This window comes from Erythrolamprus reginae, chromosome 2, assembly GCF_031021105.1.
Source record: "Erythrolamprus reginae isolate rEryReg1 chromosome 2, rEryReg1.hap1, whole genome shotgun sequence".
NCBI classification, from domain to species: Eukaryota; Metazoa; Chordata; class Lepidosauria; order Squamata; family Dipsadidae; genus Erythrolamprus; species Erythrolamprus reginae.
The window spans coordinates 82,545,802-82,568,749 of NC_091951.1; the positions used below are offsets into that span (position 1 = coordinate 82,545,802).

Consider the following 22,948-nt stretch of genomic DNA (forward strand, 5'->3'; position numbering starts at 1 on the left):
TTGGTCAAGAAATCATTATGAAGCATCGGCAGCATAATGCCATAGTGCAGAGCAGTTGTACTGCTGGCAATAACATTCTGGGATGGTAAGGCTAATAACATTCACTATCCATGGGGGCTTTCCATTCACTGTGGAATTCAAATTACCACCTGATTTGGAACAATTGAGATAAAAGGTTGCTTTAACATCTTGAACATTTTATTGGTTCCTGGGGGCAGCAGAAGAGTACTGGATTATAGATGTCTTTGACTTGATTTTTTTTTAAAAAAGCTTTTCTCACATTCTTAGGAAAGAGTGCATTGTTGCTCTACCATTACTTGAAAAGAAATGTGATTTTCTTTCACTGAGAGACATAAATATATACAGACTACAGACCACAGATTGAGTTAATTGCAATGGCAGTAAAGATAAAAGTCAAGAGGTGGTGAGAAAAATTTCCTAATCCCTGCTTCATATGGCCAGCCCAGCGGTGGGTTGCTCCCAGTTGGAACCAGTTCTAAGGACCAGTAGAGCCAGCGGCAGGAAGCTTCGCTTACTCACCCAGGAAGCTTCTGCACATGTGCAGAAATTTTGTGCGCACAAAGCAGTAATAAAGGGTTTTAGAACCCGCTAATGCGCATAAGGTACAGATTCCTAATACCTAAACTTTATTTATTTATTTATTTTTCATTTATTCATTTGTCCAATACACAATACATATGGAAGATAATAGACATGAAGTAATATATATAAAGATAATACGTAAAAATAGAGAAGATATATGAAAGGAAGAAAATATATATGACATATGAGATAAAGGAAAGACAATTGGACAGGGGACAAAAGGCACACTAGTGCACTTATGTATGCCCCTTACTGGCCTCTTAGGAACCTGGAGAGGTCAATTGTGGGAGAAATGTTGGGGGCTAGGGGTTGATACTATTGAGTCCGGTAATGAGTTCCACGCTTGTTAAAGTCATATTTTTACAGTCTTACTAAGAAAATGGACTATATTAAAATATTATACTATAATTTGACTATATAAAGTCTTCAGAGAGGGGCGGCATACAAATCTAATAAATAATAATAATAATAATAATTATTATTATTATTATTTTAAGTACCTATGCATGTCTACTGAAAACTTTTTGACATACCCTACAGGCAAGCAAAATACTTGCATATAATTACCATTACATAGAAACATAAAAACATAGAAAAAGACGTCATGGTCCATCTAGTCTGCCCTTATACTATTTCCTGTATTTTATCTTAGGATGGATATTTGCTTATCCCAGGCATGTTTTAATTCAGTTGGATTTACCAACCATGTCTGCTGGAAGTTTGTTCCAAGCATACTTACTGTTCGATCATTTGGGTGTGTTCGATCATTTGGGGGTTGTTTTTCGGCAACAAACCTGAATATTAATGCATGTTTTCTCAGGATAATCTTTTTATATACAATGGAGAGTGGATAACCATTCTTTCCTGATAAAGGTATCATCAGAAGCAACTTTTCAAATGAACAGTCTGAAAGGCTTAAGCATTTGTGATTTCTGCTACCATCAGCTAACATGGCTCTAATTTTACTATGCCTTTAAAATGTAAACCATACATTTCTTCAAGTCTTCACTAACCCCCTCTGTTGACATTATGCTCTCCCAGGGGACCACAGGCCACAGATTTAGAACTACTGCTTTAAAGGACTGAATGCGCTTAAAGTGTCAGGATGAATGAAGAGTTCTAACTCGGATTTTATTTGAATGTCTAAATACGTCTCCAAGGACTCTTTCACAACTTTTTTGCATTTGCATTTTGTATTATATTTTGTATATTAACATCTCAATCTACAGCTTTACAAGTCACTGCCCTTTTATGTGGATTTTAAGAATCTTTGTAAACCTATTTTTAGAAACGAAACAAATATGAGACATCTCTTTTACTTATCTTGTCTTGTCTATACAAAAGGCACAAGAGATATGTATATTCATTTCCCCCGCCCACTCACCTCTAAGCTATAAAATATTAGTCTGTTGCTTTTGGGGATATCATCAACATGCTATTCATTTGACAAGGAGTGTTATTATCTAATCTCCACATTTGGTTTTACAGATAAGTGATATCAATTTGAATTCTAATGAAATGACTTGTATCTCTTGATATTGCTAATGCTACATCCTGTTTTCACAAGATAGCTGTAGCTGCCAGAAGGTAACAAATTTACTAAAATAATTTTAGTTTTTTTTAACCTGCTCGATTTATAGATGTCATATATTATGTAACACTGGATTGCAAGACATGCACATTTATTTAGATGAATGAATAGATGATGGATGGACGGACGTACGTACGTACGTACAGAGAGACAGACGTACGTATGTCTGTAGGTAAAGATCCACCTTTTAAAAAACAAAAATATATAAAAATTGTCTTCTCCAAACTTGTGCCTTATTTTACTTTTGATTGCATTTATCTATTTGTAGCTTCTTTCTTCAATTTCATATCTGGCTGAATTTAAAGTATTTTTGTAGTTTCTTTAAATACATCGTTTATGTCTCTGAGCTTATAGACATCTTTAGAGTAGGGAGTGCAGGCACATATGAAAAATATCAAGAAGGCAGTTCCAAGCATGTAACCAAAATACTCTTCTTTTTTCTGCAAATTGTGAGTGCAATGCATGTTTTAAAGTGGACAAGATTTTCTTCCATCTTGCCCTGCTTGAATGCACTCGGGGGAGAAAGTTGGGAAATAAATTAAATACATTATCACAAAATAATTTTGAAAAGTGGCACAAAATTGTTAGAGCTAAGTAAATCTTGTGCAGAACTGCTTCAAAATATGGTTGATATACTTGAAAGGCCTCAGCAGAGAAATAGCACATCTAGTGGAATCACTGATTCCACAATTTAACTTCTCACTCCTACTCATAAATTTCAGATGAAATCTACTTCCCTGTAATTTTGGCCCAGGAGATCAGTACAGAAGAAAACATTGGAAACAAATATAAAGCTTTAGTTTTTGAAACATGTCATTGTTCCTTGATGTTCCACATTGTTCAAACTGCATGCTGAATAAAGTTTTTATCATTACATGTAAAGAAGAACATGTCCAAAAGAAAGTAACAAAGATGGTAAGAAACCTGGGAGTAAATATAACCAAAGGGTTGCTGTAGAAAACAGGTCTATGTATTTTGGAACAACACCTTTAAATACTATCACCTAACGGTAACCAAGGATGAAAGAGAAATAAGATACATCAAGAGAATATTTCTTCATCCTGATCACATGATAGGCCTACTTTGGGACTGCAGTTATTTGCAACCCCATGTCTGATTGGCAATGAAGAGCTTTCCTTTTGTTCTTACTTGACAAGAATCATATCTCACAGCAAACATCCCTCCATGTTTTATGAAGGGTTGATAATCCATCATTCAAAGTAAATACCATTGAATACATAAATATGTACCTCCTCTTTCTTTCGCATCATCTTGATTTTAAAGTTTAGCTTTCTATTGAATTAGACAATGTAAACAAATAATGAACATGTTTTTAGAATAGCCATCCCAGCCATTTCTCATCCTGACATGTTAATATTACTACAAGTTCTTATAAAGATAAGTAGGTCCGTGGTGATTTTTCTAATACTAGTTTTGGAAATCTGGCACAATCACAGCTATTGAATTTCTATTGAATTAAACAGTGTAAACAAATAATGAACATGTTTTTAGAATAGCCATCCCAGCCATTTCTCATCCTGACATGTTAATATTACTACAAGTTCTTATAAAGATAAGTAGGTCCGTGGTGATTTTTCTAATACTAGTTTTGGAAATCTGGCACAATCACAGCTATTTGACTGTCCAATAATAAAAGAAAGACAGTATAAAATACATTTTCTAATTGTTTATTATACTTTTCAACTTCAGAACATAAATCTCACAAAAAACTCACCACCATAAGACTGTAATATATAATCCAGAATGAATCATTTAGATCAGTGTTTCTCAACCATGACACTTTAAATCCTGTGGTTGTCAACTCCCAGAATACCCCAGCTGGCTATGCTATGAATTCTGGGAGTAAAGTCAAGATTGAGAAATACTGATTATGAAAACTAGACTAGAACATTTCACCTCTGGTCAGCACCACTAAATAAACTATAGTAGGAAATCAATTCCATAAGAAGGCTAAAAATATTTTTAATGAGATTGGCTACAACAATAGAATCTTTATAGTTCAGTGAGCTTCTATCTGAGAGGCTTCTGAATTTAATCTAGCTGTTGTGGACTTCTAAAAGGTTACTGTCTGTGTAACCCTTTCCATACATCTCGATCAAAATCATTTCCTTACTCCTTATAGCCAGTCATTATTGCTTGATAAATTAAATTGCCCCAAATAAACATGAGGCATATATCTTTAATAGATCAATGATACAAAACCACTTGTAGCGACTACAATTATACTGGAAACTATGGTCACTTAACTGCTACAGTCACTAAGTGGAAAATCATGTTGTCTGTGACTGATTTAAGATCTTATTTCCCATTTGTAAAACACCATGGCCCTTCAGCAAAATGACTGAGACTTCCTCCTCATCTAGCAACTCTTTTGCCATAAGCCAATTGCAAAGCGCCCAGTGGCAGTCAATAGCTATGAGATGCTGCAATGCTCATAAATACGAGGATTGTTAACTAAGCATTTTTTTCCCATCAATGTGACTTGGAACAGTTGCTAAATAAGACAGTCAGTGAATGAGGTCTACCTGTACTTTTCCTTCGTCTTATGTTCCAATGAAATCAGGGAAGAACCTGTCCAAATTATTTTGAATACTACTTTGTTTCCTAGAACTTAAGGAAAGTTTCAGCCCTCTTTGTTTATAGAATGGTTCTTGCCTATTTCCCTCAAGGTCATCACTAGGCCAATATATTCAGGAGAAGCTATAAGGTGAAATAAAAACCTCTTTGTTTGCCAGATTTTGTACAGACATACTTTTAAAAAAAATGTAAGTATACTTCCTAAGGGCAACTGAAACTATTTGAAGGATTTATATCAATTGTCCACATGCCAAATAGATTATCACAATAACTCTTCAATATAGTCATCAGTTCTGCAGCCAAAATATGAATCTCTTGTCTGAGTATCTATTTTAAGAACAGAATACAAAACTTCAGGGATTTTGAGTTTAATACTGGATTAATTTGAACCAATCACAATATTTCAGTCACATCTCTCTTTACACTATGACGATAAAATAATGAAAGAAAATTTATTCCCACAATTCTGAGTTTTTTTGGGAAAAAACAATAATGAAAAAGAATATAATACATAAATTGTAGCCACATACTATGAAACATAGACATGTACAACACTGAGTTCAGAAACAAATGCCTAATATTGTGTCAAGAAGCAAGCAGAAGAAAAAAATAATTCAAACTTCCCAAGATGATCTACTCTTGTTCAACAAATCAGCTAGTTTATTTCTACAAATCAGAAGCCATAGTAGCATGTCTCCAATTGTTGATATAGTTGAGTGCTCTGAATTTGCTAAAGGAAATTTCAGGTACAACTAGATTAAGGATGAAGCAAGATGAAACTAAATAGCTTATCCAAATTTGTATCTATATCAAGACCGTTCGTGGTATACAAACTTAATACAGTTTGGGAATTTCTCTATTCACAATTATATTTTAAGATTAGATTTTTAAAAAAGTATTATAACAGACTAGATAAGAAAGATGTGTGTGTACGTGTACACACACACTTAAGTAATTTGAAGCTTGGTAAGTATTCAAAACGTATTGAAAGATTATAAATAATTAGATATAGATTTATAACATAAAAGCATCTATGTTGAAAAGCTTACAGCTGAGCTGTAAACTATAATTGTAAACAAGCTCTCTTGTATCAATAGAATTTATAATTCTAGTTATAAAATGACTTTACTGAATTTGTAAAGCCATGTATAGAACATGATTATTAAAATTTGAATAATATATACTTTATCATATTTTTTTCTATTTGCACTACAACCTAATTTTCTTCACTTTCTTCCACCTTTGTTCCCAGTCCCAAATATAGCTCTCTGCTAATGATGCAGATACATATATCATGGATAGCAAACTGAATCAGGTCTATGCAACTTGTGACCCATCAAAGAGGTCACTCGTTGTGCTTGAGGAAACTTATGTTGTGCAGTTGTGACCATATAGTCTTTTGAATATGATATCCCAATTTCCATTAGAAATCTTTGTCATAGGACTATGTGACTAGAATTAATGATTCTTCTTTTAGTTTTGGGACACAGTCTATAGGTATTACTGTACGAATTATAGAACTCTAGTTTCTATACAAGGCATAAAAATCCATCTCTTATTAGAAGGGGAAAGGTTATATATCTCTTCCAACTACTTTTTTCTACCCTGATGCTAAATGGTCAGCCATTACTTTGTATGGGGAGAATATGGTTACTTACATTAACTTCGGTTATAGCAATATCAACGACGCTACCAACAACAATTAAGGCATCAAAAGTGTTCCATGCATCAGTGAAATAGTGCTGTTAGGACAAGCATTCAGTAGCACGAGAAAACAGAAACAGAAAAGAAAGAGAAGAAAAGGACAGTGTTATAACACAGAAACACAATGTACCAGTACTGCATCTTTCCATCTCAAATCTGAGAAAATGGGAAGCAAACTATGAATTATGTCTGTCCTGCATTTGGAATTAAGAACATATCCAAAATTCTGTGACTTGTCCAAATAACATAATAAAAGGGGGGGAAGAGAAAACAGAGATTAAAAAAAAGACCTGGGGGAAGGAGAGAGAGAAAAAAGAGAGAAAAAAACAGCACAGTGGGATTGCAGGTGTTTGCTGGGAAATACTCACATCGGTTTCACTGAGAACGATGTCTACTATGCTGCCAAGAACGACGAGGGAGTCAAACGAGTTCCAGGCATCACTAAAATAGCCCTGAACAGAGCAGGCAGGGTGCAAATGTTTGTAATTACATATGAAATGTCAGAATATTTGCATACTTCTGTTTAACTTTTTTGTAAACAGAAATTACGTCAAACAAAACCATTGCGGCCTCACGAGAAGAGAATAAACAATATTGCCTACTGAAGAGAAAGGCTTATATGTGACATGATACCACTGCCATATACCAACAGAGTTCTGCAGCAGATGGTTTATGTTGTAAATATGGACCCAGGATACTGGCAGTATGAGCAAAGAATATCTGCACTCCACACTGTTCCAATGAGGCTCCACTATGAATTAACATCAACTTCTAAAGTAGTTATAGTTATGGATGAGAAGTACCATACATCCTGTCCAACTAATGTTGCCCAAGGACACTAGTTTGCCACCTCAAGTTTAAGCTGTTGGGATATTCATGGACACCCGATAGCTTCCCTCAGAAGTCACCTTTCATTGCCCAAATGAATCTTTCATAACTTATACTGAAAGAATTGCTGCCTGTGTAAAATCCTGGTGGGCAGGACAATTCCGAGGAGAATATTAAAATCTAAATATAATTTCATGCTTCTATGTAATTTAATTCTGCAAACTAATATGTTGTAACACCAAACATAAATAAAGAAATGTCCAAAAATTGCCCTGTGTTTTAAGCAGAATCACTCCAAATCTCACCATGTAGATAGGATCTCAATGGCTTACACAATGCCAGACCATTTTCCATCAGAGTATGTGTTTTTTAAACCTTTGGCTGTGTTCACATGGCATGCGTAACTCATCATTGGTAGGGTCTATAGTTAGTATACTATGTTGGGAGAACGCCTATGCTCAGTCATAGGTTGAAAGGGGTAGTTTTAACCTAAAATAGAGCCAGTATAGTTGGGAGCTTGCCAACAGTTTCAAAGACAGTTTTGTAGTAGCTGAGCTTCCTACAAAAGATGGCTGCACTTTGGGCAGAAATGGTTTGGATCAGTTATGTGATATGAATAGATAACTTGTCTAATAGTTTTGAAAGGTTTCCAAAAGGAAAAATTCCCCAGATATATTAAAAGGGCTAAGGATTAAATCACAGATCTTCTGCCCAAAAGCAAGTGTTCCAGCACTAAAATAAGATCCTTCTAATATTGTGTATGATTAATAATGCCCAAAATGAATTTAAAATTGAACAAAGTCACTTTGACATACAATGTAAGAAATTATAAGGATAAGTGTGAAACTAATGGCCAACACACAGATCTAGGGGCAGTTTAAATGAGCTTATATGACTCTTTAAAAAAATTAAATTCTCTGGACACTCCAAAATGCTCGCCAATCCTTAACGAGAAAATGCTTGAATGAGCCCCTTCTTACTAAGTCAGCATAAGATTATTGGAATTTTAAACTGCATGTCACATATTAATCAATTAAGGTACACCTTTCCCATGCTCAATATTGTTTTCAGCAACGGGTAGGGGCAAAGCAAGCAAATACAAATAAGAACACAAGTGAAAGAAATCGAGATGACTCTGGAAAAGGGAAAAATGCAATATATGGACAAGTCACAGCAAGTAAACTTGCATCACACATCTCATAACCTTCATCACTGCAATAACCAAGGATGTCATTACTTACTAGGTATCTTTTCTTTTTTGGCACACAAATCTGACAGAAAATGGCAAGGAAAAATAATTCCACACTTGGTTACAGAATTTCTTGATTTACATGATCTCATGAACTTTGCAAATAATTTATGGTATTCCGTTTTTTTTAAAATTGGAAAACAAGTAGTGGGATGGCTTGTAGTATAAAGCATGATGATGTCCCTCATTCCCTCATTGGAAAGTTGCAGGGCTAAGCCCCCAATGACTTCTGTGAATGAGGTATGCCCATCTGGAAAAGAATTTCTAAGCTCAAGCAGCTATTGACAAAGTTGAGACTCTTGGCTCAACAGACATTCTGAATCCATATGTGGCCTTATATGGAAGAGCTTGTTTTCTAATAGAGGTTCATCTCCATTCATCATGTGGATATTAGAGGACCAGATTTTCATCAGTTATGAGAGACTACGTGGTTTCATTCCTACTTCAAAGTATAACTGACTACATGATGAATGGCAGAAACTATTATACATCTGCAAAGCCTGGGATCAGGTTGGATCCATCGCCAAAATAAAAATTTGATAAGGGCTTAAATCCAAATTGTTATTTTTGGATAATAATTGAGAATTGGGGGGAGGGGAATCATGTTAAATTTCTGGAGTCCATTTGTTTATTTGCAAACTGTTCATAAGCTACGCTGCTTCCAAAATGTGTCAATGCCCACCTAAAAACATACACCTGTTATAGTTGCCCAAATTATATATTTTTTAAAATCTCTGAAATGTATGATGTAAGGACACTGCCTGTTTTGTGTTATAGTACTACAATGGTTAAACATGCCTTGACATTGACATTCAATATGTTTGGGAGAGTAATATATGTTCAGAACTACCAGAAAAAATAGGGGTTTATAACATTAATATACTCCTTATTTCTATATTACCAGCAATGCATTTTCTTTTTTAAAAAAATAATGTTTCTACATTTTATTTCCTGCAGCTGCATAAACGTTGTTATCAGATTTAAGATTTCTGGTGAAGATATTGTATTTCTCATGATTAACTATGAAAAACGAACATTTACCTACACTTATGTGTGCTGATCCAAGCAAAAAATACTTGTAAATTAAAAAGAAGCAACTAATTAATTAAGATGCTAATTAAATCCTAAATAAGCTCTTACCTTCGGTTTAAATGCGATGAGTTTCAGAACCATTTCAACAGTAAACACTGCAGTAAACACCATATTCAGAATATCCATTGCATCATTAAAAAGTTTAGACTGTCCATAGTGCTATGAAGAAAACAAATGAGGAAATTATTACTATAACTACCGGTAAATATTTTTTCAGGCAATCAAAATAAACAAAACAATATCTCTAACACTCTATTGCAAATAATTCTACTAAAGCAATTAATATGAAATTCTATGTTGTTAATACTTCACAAGGAGAAGTTTGGAAAGTGCAGCATAAAGGCTAAAACCCAGGAGGCAGTGTATTCTAGTCTCTCCTTACTTAGGCACAAAAGCCAGCTGTGTGACTTTGGACTGGTCATTCTCTCTCAACTCAATCCACCTCACAGGGTGGTTGTTGTGAGGAAAATAGAAGGAGGAAAGTGTATTAGCTGTTTGTCACATTGAGTTATTTATAAAAAATAATAAAAGTGAGATTGAATATAAACAAATAAACAATCCAGATATGAAAACCTTTAATTGCCCAGCTAAAAATAGCATTTATTTTTTATCTCTTTCTAAATTTGCTGTGAAATAACATATTGACATTGAAGTAATTATTGTTCCCTATAACAAGATATTATTTCTCCCAATATTAGGAAATAATTGCTCTCAACATTTATTAAGTCACTTTTCCCATTATCTTAAAAATACCCATGTCAATTAAATGTTCAATCGTATCCTGAATTCTAGGTGAATGAAGTCAAGAAAGCTTCATTCATTCATTCATTCATTCATTCATTCATTCATTCATTCAATCATTAATGAATTAAAAAATCCCTTATGGAATAGACTTTCTAGGGTGGCCTGGAGAATTTGATGACAATTATAAATGTGGCCAAAAGTACTGTTGTCTCTCCATTTTTCAATTTACTGTGAAACAAGTTGAAGCTGATATAAGTCAATGGTACATACTACTCCTCATTCCACAGTCCATAGAGCAGACATTGTGCTTTTGATGTAAGATATATTCTTGTAGCAATAGCAATAGCCCTGAGACTTATATTCCATTTTACAATGTATTATAGCCCTCTCTAAATCAGCATATTGGCCCCAACAATCTGGGTCCTCATTTTACCGATCACGGAAGGATGGAAGGCTGAGTAAACCTTGAACCTGGTGAAACCTGAACTGCATTCTAACCACTGCGCCACCACCGCTCTTGTAAATAATAAAACTAAAATTAATTTTCTTAAGTTTTTAGTTAAAAAAAAAAGTAATTCCAAAACTACAGACGAAATCCACTGTTGCAAGCAAGCACAGAGAAAAGTTTCTGAAACTTTTCTGTGTGCCATTTTTCAGTGTTTCTAAATCTGTAGGAAATGTTAATCACGTGCAGGATAATTCTAAATAAACAAGTATAGAAGATAATTCTAAATAAAGTGAGAGAAATAAATTAATCGTAAAATAAAATGACCATACCCAATTTCCTTAGGTAAAGTGGCACTGTGTTTCATTCCTACCTGCATAGCCAAGCAAAGGGTGTTGAGCATGATGAGGACAAACATGATATATTCAAAGACAGTAGAGTTCACCATATACCAGAATTTGTACTGGTAAGGATTTTTTGGAATATATCGACGCAGCGGCCGGGCTTTCAAAGCATATTCTACACACTGACGCTGAAAATAGTAGAAATATCAACATCATAAACAGAAACTGCAATCTTGTCCAGAACTATCTGTCTGTGATTCAAGTTTTTATTTCAGAAACAAATCCATTCGTGAACAGTTCCATTATATTAATAGTTACATCCCATAGCCCGAGTCAGAAGGAAAGATGCATTCCAAACATAGGGGGGAACTGGACTGTAGTCGCAATATAATGTTAAATTCCATGCTTAAAACTGGCTCTTAGATCCGTAGCTCAAAATTTGCTTAGTAATGGCAAGAAAGGAAACATCAGAATTCTGAAAATCATTATATATTTGTTTATAACATTTAAATAGGTGTTGTTTTATTACCTGATTTTTGTCAAGTTCACAGTTTTTGTATTCTTGTTCTCCCTGTTCTTGGAATGTGACAATGACAAAGCCAACAAATATGTTCATCATGAAGAAAGCAATAATAATGATGTAGATGATGAAAAAAATAGAGATTTCCACTCTGTAATTGTAAACCGGACCCATGTTCTCTCCATTTGAGTCTATAGCTTTATAAAGAAGCCTGCAGATTAAAGAGAAATGAACAATGGATTCTAACATCATGAAAGCAACAATTTCTAATTCTGGTTTCAATATTCAAAGGTATATTTTGGAACAAAGATCCTTTTCTGGTCATGGAACAAGAGGGCAAGATGCCTGCCATTGAAATATGATTTAAAGCATGTTCAGTTTTATTTGCAATGTGAGCTGTAATCCTGGTGGTAGCATCAACAATGGAAATATGAAGGACTGCTAAATATTTTAATCACATGTACAGTATGTTTAAAATCTAGATGTTTATATTCCCTGCTCTATTAAACAGTATAGCTCTGTAACATATTGCACCTATAAAATGGTACATGTTCATTACATCAAGGCAACAGCATTTCTAAGAATCCCAGTCATAGAAAAAGAAACCTGAACAGAAATCTATCATTTCTGGAAAAGTTAGTCAAAACAAAACAAAACAAACTCTTTTGTAAATGATACACTTACGCAGGCCAGCCCTCAAAAGTAGAAACAGTAAAAAGAGCCATCATAGCAGTAAGGACATTATCAAAGTTGAAATCGCTGTTCTGCCATTGTCTCTCTCTCACCATTGGGCTGTCCATATCTCCATCTTTATAAACAATAAATATTCCCCTATTGAAATGAGTTGGGGGGAAAAGAAGATTGTTACTAGGGTAACTGAGAATTATTTTCAAATTTCCTTGCACCTGACAATCCTTTGCATGTTTTAGTAACCCTAATTAATAATGGGGGATCTTATAGCTCACTGAAATATTTCCACCTTTGCTGGTATTTCTATTGTATTTGTATGACTACCACTGATGAGGTTACCTAGTTTGAGTAATGAAATGTCTGCAAAAAAGCAAGAAAGCTCAGAGAGCACCAAGAGTATTGGGCCCAAGACGGAACCTTAGGATGCCACACTGTATGCTTCCCTCCACATAGCTGTAGTCCCATTGAAGACATTCAGTTACCTTTGGGTCTACTAGGTACTTGAAGAGTTATATTCCATCAAAAGTCTTAATCTTAGGAATTACATTGCTTCTCAGCAACCTTTGGAGATCCAAAAGCTTCCCGGTTTTTTGCTATCTAAAAAATTCAGATAGGAAAACATTCTTACCGGCAGTCCACAGGATTTTGCTTTGCTTCATCTGTGCATCGATAAAATTTTCCCTGTATATAAAAAAAGCATAGTGATAGTGTTGTGGTTAGCTCTGGCCCAGCTCCTGCCCCAAGGAATATGCAGGTGGATGTGGGGGAAACATCCACATGCCGCAGGCCTGTTTTGCTCCCGATGGAATCTGCAGACGAAGCCTCCTCTGACCAAGGAAGCGTGAGTGACAGGGAAGAGGGGAGTTTGGCAGACAGCCCAGGAGGAGATCAATCATCTGTACCATCCCTGGATTCTGAACAAGAATTAATGACACATCCACACATGCGTAGAGTGATGCATAGGAGACAACAACTGAAGGATTATTACAAGAGAAAATGAGGCCACCTGTGGTTGGGTGGGGCTGCTGTAATTAGTGCTACAGATAAAAATGCAGCTTGGTGTTTTAGCCTCATGGCAGTTTATCTGATTCATTGTTTCGTCAAGATCGTGGTTTTTGTGCTGTTCAAGATTGTGCGTGGACTCTCTGGACTTTAGAATTGGACTCAATTTCCCAGTTATTGGGTGAGCAATTGGATTGCATTTAACCTGTGCCTTGTGTGTACCAGAAAATCCCTTTGACATTTAAAAAGGGAGCTGTTTCTGTTTTAGTGTTTATAAAAAAATTTGGGTTTTCCTTTTTATCGTGTGGTGTGTGTCTTCCTGGACTAATTACCTTGTAATTATGGGTGGTTGAAACACGCTGGCAGAACAGATAGAATATAGAGTACCATTTCTATTTCAAAAATGTTCAAGTATCTCTGCCGAACTTCAACAAGCTTCATGAGAAATTATTTTCAAGACCAATTTTTATTTTTCATTTGATTTTACTATGCTCTTGATTTTTTGCCCCTTGTTCTTACCTTAAAGAGCTGGACACCAATACAAGCAAACATGAACTGTAGTAGCGTTGTAACGATCATGATATTACCAATAGTTCGAATGGCAACAAAGACACATTGAACAACATGCTGGGGAGAGAGAGAGAGAGAGAGGGTGGGTGGGACAGAGAGAGGAAGGAAGGAAAGAAAGAAAGAAAGAAATATCAGTTCAATTTTCACTAGGTATGTAATCACTTTGCTTAATAAAATAGCACTTCATTTTTAAGATATCAATACAAGGTTTCACTTGATATTTTAAATTACATTAATTCTATACTCAAAATAGGGATACAATAGAAAAAAGACATCTTACATTCCACAAATTCATTCTCACTATTAAACAGTATTAAATATGTCTAAAACAAATTCTATTGAACTTGAGCTCGACAAGGCTTACTCCCAAGGAATATAATTAGGATCTCAAATTTTCATTGCTAGAAAATATGAAAAAATAGATTTTGTTCCTAGGTAGACTCAAAATTAACATCTCTTTTAGATAAGTTAAGATCAAGAATTGGTTCAAGAAATAGTACAACCAAACCACTAGTGGAATTCAGAAACAAGAGTTACAAAGAATTCTAGATGATGATGATGACGATGATAATAATAATAATAATAATAATAATAATAATAATAATAATAATAATTTATTAGACTTGTATGCCGCCCCTCTCCGAAGACTTGGAGAGAATGAGATGAAAGAGAAAATGCAGGAATACAGTGATCCCTCGATTATCGCGAGGGTTCCGTTCCAAGACCCCTCGTGATAATCGATTTTTCGCGATATAGTGGTGCGGAAGTAAAAACACCATCTGCGCATGCGTGCCCTTTTTTTCCCCACGGCCGCGCATGCGCAGATGGTGTTTTTACTTCCGCACCTGGGAAGACCCAGGGAAGGTTCCTTCCACCGCCCAGCAGCTGATCTGCTCGGCAGCGCCGCAGCAGCGAGGAGCCAAAATCGGGGTTTCCCCTTTGCGTGGGCGGCGGGGAAGACCCAGGGAAGGTTCCTTCGGCCGCCCAGCAGCTGATCTGCTCGGCAGCACCGCAGCAGCGAGGAGCTGAAGATCGGGGTTTCCCCACCGCCCACGCAAAGGGGAAACCCCGATCTTCGGCTCCTCGCTGCTGCGGCGCTGCCAAGCAGATCAGCTGCTGGGCGGCCAAAGGAACCTTCCCTGGGTCTTCCCCACCGCCCACGCAAAGGGGAAACCCCGATCTTCGGCTCCTCGCTGCTGCCCGCCCGCCGCTCGCCCACCGCCCGCCGCTCGAGAGCAAGAGGGGGAGAGATAGAGAAAGAGAGAGAAGGAAAGAAAGAGATGAGAGAGGGAGGAAGAGAGTGTGAGAGAGGAAGAAGCAAGATAGAGAAAGAGAGAGAGAAAGAAAGATGAGAAAGGAAGAGAGTGACGTCATCGGGTGGGAAAATATTTTTAATTAATATTTTTTGAAAAATCGCGATATAGCGTTTCGCGAAGATCGAGATCGCGAAAATCGAGGGATCACTGTATATGACAAAAAGTCTATTAGTTAAAAATATTTGGAAAAAGAGAAAGGCATTATTAAAACCAATTGAAAGGCATTATTAAAACCAATAGGAAGCTCAGAATGATACAGATGGAATTCTGGATTTATTTGAGCTAATAGTCCTTTAGGCATTTTTAAGGTAATCTCTGTTGACTTAATTGACATATTAGATTTTATTTATAAACAGAATATACACTTTTCAAAGAAAATTCAGATAGAAACCTTAAGTCCTTTTGCTCTGTTAATAGCCCTTAATGGTCTTAAGACTCTTAAAACTCTCAGAATCTTCACAACTGATATAGCACTTGATCTAGATGAAAAGTAAAGTAAATAATACATTAGTTTCACATGACTTAATGCTACTCAATTAATATGATAAGGCTAAGTAATATTCATGCATATAGCTGCCCATTAATTCTAAAATGTAATTTGTTTCCAGGAAAAAATACTGATAGGGCCCCTCCCCTCCCTGCTGTTCTAATCTCTTTGATGCAAAAAATCTCTTGGAATGGATAACACCTTAGCAAGCCATTCCTAAGTAAAATGAATAAAATAATGTATACGGCAACACACAATTGTTCACATCCAGGTTTTTAATAGATATGCAATTTCCCCAATTTTTGCTTATTCTTATTTATTGAGGTAATACAGTATATAGAGAAAATAATAAAAAATATTTGCCTTTTTTATTTCTTAGTCTACATATTATAGAAGACTTAAAGTAATAATAAAAACCACAACAATAAAGGTAGTCCTGGACTTAACAACTGTGCCCCAAATTTCTGTTGCTAAGTGAGACAGTTGTTAAGTGAGATTTGCCCCATTTTATGACCTTTCTTGCCATAGCTATTAAGTGAATCGCTGCAGTTGTTAATAACATGGTTGTTAAGTGAATCTGGCTTCCTCAATGACTTTGCTTGTCAGAAGATCATAAAAGATGCTTACATGACCCCGGGATATGGCAACCTTCATAAACCTTAAGCAATTGCCAAGCATCCAAATTTCTATCAGGGGGGTCACAGTGTCACAAGCAATGTCCCCTCTAATTTTTTTCTGGGGTGGGCGGAAAAGTATAGTGTCTGAGCGGCAGTCCCTTCGGGACTGGGCGGCACTCTTTCCCTCTCACTTTTTCCCTCTCGAATTCTGGGCAGGTTTGAAAAACTCTGAGTTGATGATGATTTTTAAGTGAGCGATTGCTCACTGCTCAGCTTAGAGGGAACTATGGTCACAAGTGTGAAAAACAGTAATAAGTGTTTTGAATGTTCATTAAACAAACTGCTATAAATTGAGGGCTATTAAGGGCTATTGAGGGCTATTGAGGGTGTATTAATCCTCCTTTTGGTCTGTCCTTTTACAGTTTAGTTTAGTTTAGTTTAGTTTAGCTTAATCACTGCTCAGCTTAGAGGGAACTATGGTCACAAGTGTGAAAAACAGTAATAAGTGTTTTGAATGTTCATTAAACAAACTGCTATAAATTGAGGGCTATTAAGGGCTATTAAGGGCTATTGAGGGCTATTGAGGGTGTATTAATCCTCCTTTTGGTCTGTCCTTTTACAGTTTAGTTTAGTTTAGTTTAATCAGATTTGTATGCCGCCCCTCTCCGCAGACTCGGGGCGGTTCACAGCAATAGCAATACAATGAAAAACAAATCCAATATTTAAATTAATTTAAAAAAACACCACAAATTAAAACCAATCATACACATACAGTTGTAATCATCCCTCTTATTTGACTCTCAAAGGAGTTCCACAATAAAAGCACAGTATAATTAAAATGCTAATAACAAAATAAATATAATCTCTAAATGACAACTTGTGAAATATATTGGAGGTAATATGCAGTGCAATTGAATAAATGTGATTAAAATGGAAAACCTATATAAGAGTGGTTTAAACAGCCTAAGCATAACATGCTAACATGGGGTGATAGAAAATACACAAAAATTTAGTTAATCCCATCCTTACTCTCAAAATACCACAAACATATTTGCATTAGAATTGGAAAATTGGGTGCCCTTGTGGCATCCCAGTCAAAATCTGCCCCTACTGATCAGTTCTATCCTTACCATTATGAAGGAATACTGGGATATCTACCACACGTACGTTTTCTCTGTCTTATTAAAAATATTATTGAAAAGTCTGGCTTTCTATACCACCCTGACTCTGAGGAATAGGGTAGCATAGCAATCCTATTAATCAATCAATCAATCAATCAATCAATCAATCAATCAACCCATCCTCATTGGTAGAAATTAGGATCTAGTATCTATAGGCCCATGGCTAATGACCACACCAAGCACCATATTGTAATTTGAAATATCAAATGGAGAAATAGTAAAGAACATGAATTAATGAATGATATGAAAGAAAAATATGTTGTCTGCTTGTGACACTACAATAAGAATGGGAAATCATGTAACAGGACTTAATGAAAGTGATGAAACATGCATGAAATTGAAGGTGTAAGTTTGATTGTAAAAAAGTAGACTAAAACATTTGTCAGAAAATCTGGACTCATCTAGATTATAATAATTTGTAAGTTATTGAAATAGAATTCTAGATATTGAAAAATACCTATGATTTCTTTTTCTCAAAATACAGTATACAGAGAAAGGGGGAAATACAATCTATTAACCGTCAAGGTTGAAACAGGATGCTAAGTCCACAAGATATGACAATTTCCGTACAATAAGAAATAGTACTGTTTATATTCAAGTCATAAATGAACACAGTAAAAAACAAACAAAATGAACAATACTTACTGAATGCCAAATGACACAAGGGAAACACCCACTACTAGCAAGTCTAGCAAGTTAAAATAATTCCTGCAGAAAGACCCTTTATGAAGGAAGGCTCCAAACACGGTCAGCTGAAAACATAATAGTTACAGTTTGAATCATTTATCGGTTCTTTACAAAATATCTCCAGAGGATGTATATTGTTTTCTATATCATTCAGAATGCAAAGAACAAGGGGATCCCTCTCTTAAAATAAGAAATCTTGATCTAATAATAATAAATAATAATAATTTATTAGATTTGTATGCCGCCCCTCTCCGAAGACTCGGGCGGCTCACAACAAGCGATAAAACAATATTGTACAGGCACAAATCTAATATTAAGAAAAAACTAAAAAACCCTATCAATTAAAAACCAAACAGCACATACATACCAAACATAAATTATAATAAGCTTGGGGGAAAGGTGTCTCAAATCCCCCCTGCCTGGCGGTATAAATGGGTCTTAAGTAGTTTACGGAAGACGAGGAGGGTGGGAGCAGTTCTAATCTCCGGGGGGAGTTGATTCCAGAGGGCCGGGGCCGCCACAGAGAAGGCTCTTCCCCTGGGGCCCGCCAGATGACATTGTTTAGTCGACGGGACCCGGAGAAGGCCAACTCTGTGGGACCTTATCGGCCGCTGGGATTCGTGCGGTAGTAGGCGGTTCCGGAGGTATTCTGGTCCAATGCCAATGCTAATACTATGTCACAGCATTTTCAAATGTCACTCAATTACTAAATAAAATTCAATACCAACATCTCAAAACAATAATTTGTTCACTATCAAAGGCTTTCATGCTTACATAATGTACCTGCTAAACATTTTAGTTTTAGGTTTGTACATAGAACGGGTTTCTTAGAACATGGTTATACAACTTGTATTTCTCCCCAAAAGAAGTGATAGTTTGTAATAAGTTATAATCTTAATAAAAAACTGAAAATTTATCACGAATAATCATATCATAGCTATTATTTTTCTTTTGGTCCTATCCACGTTTTTGCAGAGATTTTCTTATAGGCCAACTGTACCTTTTGGAGGAAAAAAGGTTGCATACTTCTGTACTTAAAGTATGGAAAAACACTCTTATACGTTGAAAGAACATAGTGATATATGTTCTTGAAAAGCACAACATTGCTATGCAAGAACATAGTGATATATTCTTTTAAGCTCTGTGTAAATCTATTTCACAAAAAGCAATGCAAAATAACACATTCCTCTTCTGAAAATTTACGTTCTTTTATGATCTTTCTTTTTAAAAACCAGAGAAAAGGAAGGAGGGAAATCCATCACAGAGAGATGTGTTTTCCTTCTTCTGACATATTTTAAAAACAAAAGGTTTAAAATAAACTACCAAATTCATGTAATGATAAAAAGGAACTTCGATATGGACCCAAAGGTTTGAAAAGTATATTAAAACAGTAATTAAAAAGTATCCTATCTGCGTAAGTAATATGGAAGGTAAACAAAAGGTAACAGACTTTATTGCTGAAGTTGTGTTTGAGTTAATAAGGATCAATGAACAATTAATTACCTTTAAAAGGATTTCCACAGTAAAGATGGCTGTGAAAGCATAGTCAAAGTAACCAAGTATCTGCAAAGCATAAGATGCCAGAGACATTTGTTTACAAGAGCTCATGTTAGAATTTACAATTTTGGATATATATTCATATATACATTCTAGAAATACTGTCTTCTTATGGGAGTTTTTCAACTTTCAAATCTACTATATGCCTTGGATTTCCTTATGGTGCCTAAGTTAGTGTCCAACTTCCAAACGCCATTCAAAATCAAGCTATGTAGCTTTTTTAAAAAGATTAGCCACATTCACACACACAGAATCTTTAATCTTTGGTAAAGATTAAAGATTCTCTGTGTGTGAATGTGGCTAATTCCAGTGGACTTTGGGTGGCTAACAACATTTAAAATAGTATAAAATGTTACAATATCAGAAATAAGACAATAGAAACAAAAATAACCCTAAAATAACATACATACATACATACATACATACATACATACATACATACATACATACATACAGTCAGTCATTCATGAACCCAGCCCTCGGGAAAAGTCAGGTCTTCATGGTTTTCTGGAAGGCTGGTAGCATACAGGTAGTGTGGATTTCTGGGGGCAGGTGGTTCCAAAAGGTTGGAGCTACCATGGAGAAGGCCCTTTCCCATGGTCCCCCTAGCAGACATTGTTTGGCAGATGGGACCTGGAGAAGGCTGACTCTGTGGGCCCTTATTGGCTGCTGGGAAGTATGAGGTAGCAGGCGATCCCATAAGTTGACTGGTCCTGAGCCATGCAGGGCTTTAAAGGTAATAACCAACACTTTGGATTGCGTCTGGAAACCAATTGGTAGCCAATGCAGCTCGCAGAGAGTTAGAGTGATATGGGTGTACCTTAGTATACCCACTATGGCTTGCACGGATGCATTTTGAACCAGTTGTGGTCTCTGAATGTTCTTCAAGGGTAGCCCCATGTAGAGCGCATTGCAATAATCAAGGCGTAAGGTAATGAGAGCATGAGTGACAGTGGGAAGAGCCTCCTGGTCTAGATAGGGTCGCAACTGGTGCACAAGACGAACTTGCTCAAAAGTCCCCCTAGCCACAGATGAGAGATGTTGATCTAATCTCAGCTGCGGATCTAGGACACCCAAGTTGCGACCCTATCTAAGGGGTTATTTCCCCCCCCCCCATTCCAAAGATAGACAGATGGTATGGTCTTTAGGAGGCAGAACCCATAACCACTCAGTCTTGTCGGGGTTGAGCTTGAGCCTATTGACTCCCATCCAGACCCTGACGCCTTCCAGGCACCGGCACATCACATCCATCGCTTCACTGAATTGACAAATGGGTGGAAATGTACAATCATGAGGAACCTTCACATACAGAGTGTCAGTAAATTTGAATGTAATTTGAAACACCCACACCCACACACCAAGAAAGCATACGTAATTCACAAATTATAGGCAGGTTATATATTGCATTATATTATATGAACTGAGGTGGTGCAGTGGTTAGAGTGCAGCGCTGCAGATTACTTCAGCTGATAGCTAGCTGCAGTTCGGCAGTTCAAATCTCAGTGGATATAAGGAGGACCCAGATTGTTGGGGGCAATATGCTGATTCTGTAAATTTAGAGAGGGCTGTAAAAGCACTATGAAGTGGTATATAAGTCTAAGTGCTATTGCTATTGCTATTGCTACTTGTACCATATTGTGGGAGACTGAAGGAATTATTAATTTAAATAATGTAAACCTACATTTCTGGAAATTTCAGCTGCTTGAAAACAATAACCAGGTCTCACAGGATCAACTAAGATCAGCTAGATGATGCCATCTTTTGAGATGTTCATGGATTAGTTTGCTTTTAAAGACACAATTTAAGAGGCTCATACATACAGGTTGTTTGTAAAATCTATTTTTTCTTACATTATTTCGAAAAGAATGACTGCGAATAGGGTCTTCTGCTGCAAGGGAAGCACTACTGAGCATGATGAAGACAAGAATGAGGTTGGTAAAAATATGGTGATTGATTAATCTATGACAACCCACTCGAATCCTGAAGAACCAGAAAAGAAAATGGAATATTATGTTACGACTGGCAGGTTAATTACTCCTAAATTATAAACAAAGGCAAAAAAAATGCTCATCTGAATATCACTAATGTGGAAATCTGCACTTTATTAACTGTGTTGATAATTCAGAAAAACTATAAATGTAATAGAACACTGCTTCTATTTTATTGTAAAGCTATTATATTTTGGATAATATTAAAGCACAATTTGCAACATTTAAAGCATTCTCGTTTGGCATGTTTAAAACCCAAACATTTCAGGAGTTTGATTTGAAAACAAATTCCATGATAAAAAAATATTTAATTTTAGATTCAGTCTTGTGGTACATAAATCAGCAGAACCTTTAGTTATTATGTGTTATCATTTTATTTGGGGGGGGGAGAATCATTTCAAGGGATATACTTTAAAAGGTTATTTACGGGTTTGTACTGCTGAAAATAAAGAAGGAGCTGCCTTCAGGAATTGGTGTCATCTTCTCCTTCATATTAAGTTCAGATATTCTTCGGGGTCGGGGACCTGCAGGTACTTCTGGCTCTTCTTCTTCTTCCTCTTCTTCCTCTCCACCTACTTTATAGTAAAACTTTTTTTTATTACAAAGTAAATTAAAACATAATTCTGAGAAAATTCCATGTTCAAAATAGCCAGCAAGATCTATATATTAAATATAAATATATATGTAAATGTTAAATGAAATAATATTTCTGGAACTTTTCAACAGAATACAGTGGTACCTTTACTTAAAAACTTAATTCGTTCCGTGACCAGGTTCTTAAGTAGAAAAGTTTGTAAGAAGAAGCAATTTTTCCCATAGGAATCAATGTAAAAGCAAATAATGTGTGCGACTGGAGAAACCACAGGGAGGGTGGAGGCCCTGCTTCCTCCCAGGAGATTCCTAGAGAGGCCCCACAGAGGCTTCTCCCTGCCTTTTCTGGTCCTGTTTCCTCCCAGGAGATTCCTAGAGAGGCCCCACAGAGGCTTCTCCCCACCTTTTCCGGTTACAGTTTCGGAGGCTCAGATTTATAAGTGGAAAATGGTTCTTGAGAAGAGGCAAAAAAATCTTGAACACCCGGTTCTTATCTAGAAAAGTTCATAAGTAGAGGCGTTCTTAGGTAGAGGTACCACTGTAC

General features: G+C 36.1%; 1 protein-coding gene across 2 annotated transcripts in view; it reads right to left on the reverse strand.

Annotated features, from left to right (window-relative positions):
- The window catches only part of CACNA1D (calcium voltage-gated channel subunit alpha1 D), a 277,357-nt gene that overhangs the window by 72,542 nt on the left and 181,867 nt on the right, over nucleotides 1-22,948 (reverse strand). Inside the window, exons 19-31 of one of the 2 annotated variants that reach the window (XM_070738512.1) lie at nucleotides 22,241-22,385; nucleotides 21,676-21,805; nucleotides 19,772-19,831; nucleotides 18,227-18,333; nucleotides 15,688-15,775; nucleotides 13,930-14,037; nucleotides 13,037-13,089; nucleotides 12,403-12,549; nucleotides 11,728-11,929; nucleotides 11,228-11,386; nucleotides 9,714-9,824; nucleotides 6,865-6,948; nucleotides 6,451-6,534 (exon numbers count right to left, since the gene is read on the reverse strand). In XM_070738512.1, coding sequence (XP_070594613.1) covers nucleotides 6,451-6,534; nucleotides 6,865-6,948; nucleotides 9,714-9,824; nucleotides 11,228-11,386; nucleotides 11,728-11,929; nucleotides 12,403-12,549; nucleotides 13,037-13,089; nucleotides 13,930-14,037; nucleotides 15,688-15,775; nucleotides 18,227-18,333; nucleotides 19,772-19,831; nucleotides 21,676-21,805; nucleotides 22,241-22,385 — 1,478 coding nt within the window. Of the gene's footprint in view, nucleotides 1-6,450; nucleotides 6,535-6,864; nucleotides 6,949-9,713; nucleotides 9,825-11,227; nucleotides 11,387-11,727; nucleotides 11,930-12,402; nucleotides 12,550-13,036; nucleotides 13,090-13,929; nucleotides 14,038-15,687; nucleotides 15,776-18,226; nucleotides 18,334-19,771; nucleotides 19,832-21,675; nucleotides 21,806-22,240; nucleotides 22,389-22,948 lie in introns of both variants that reach the window. The other variant, XM_070738513.1, reaches the window with a different exon arrangement.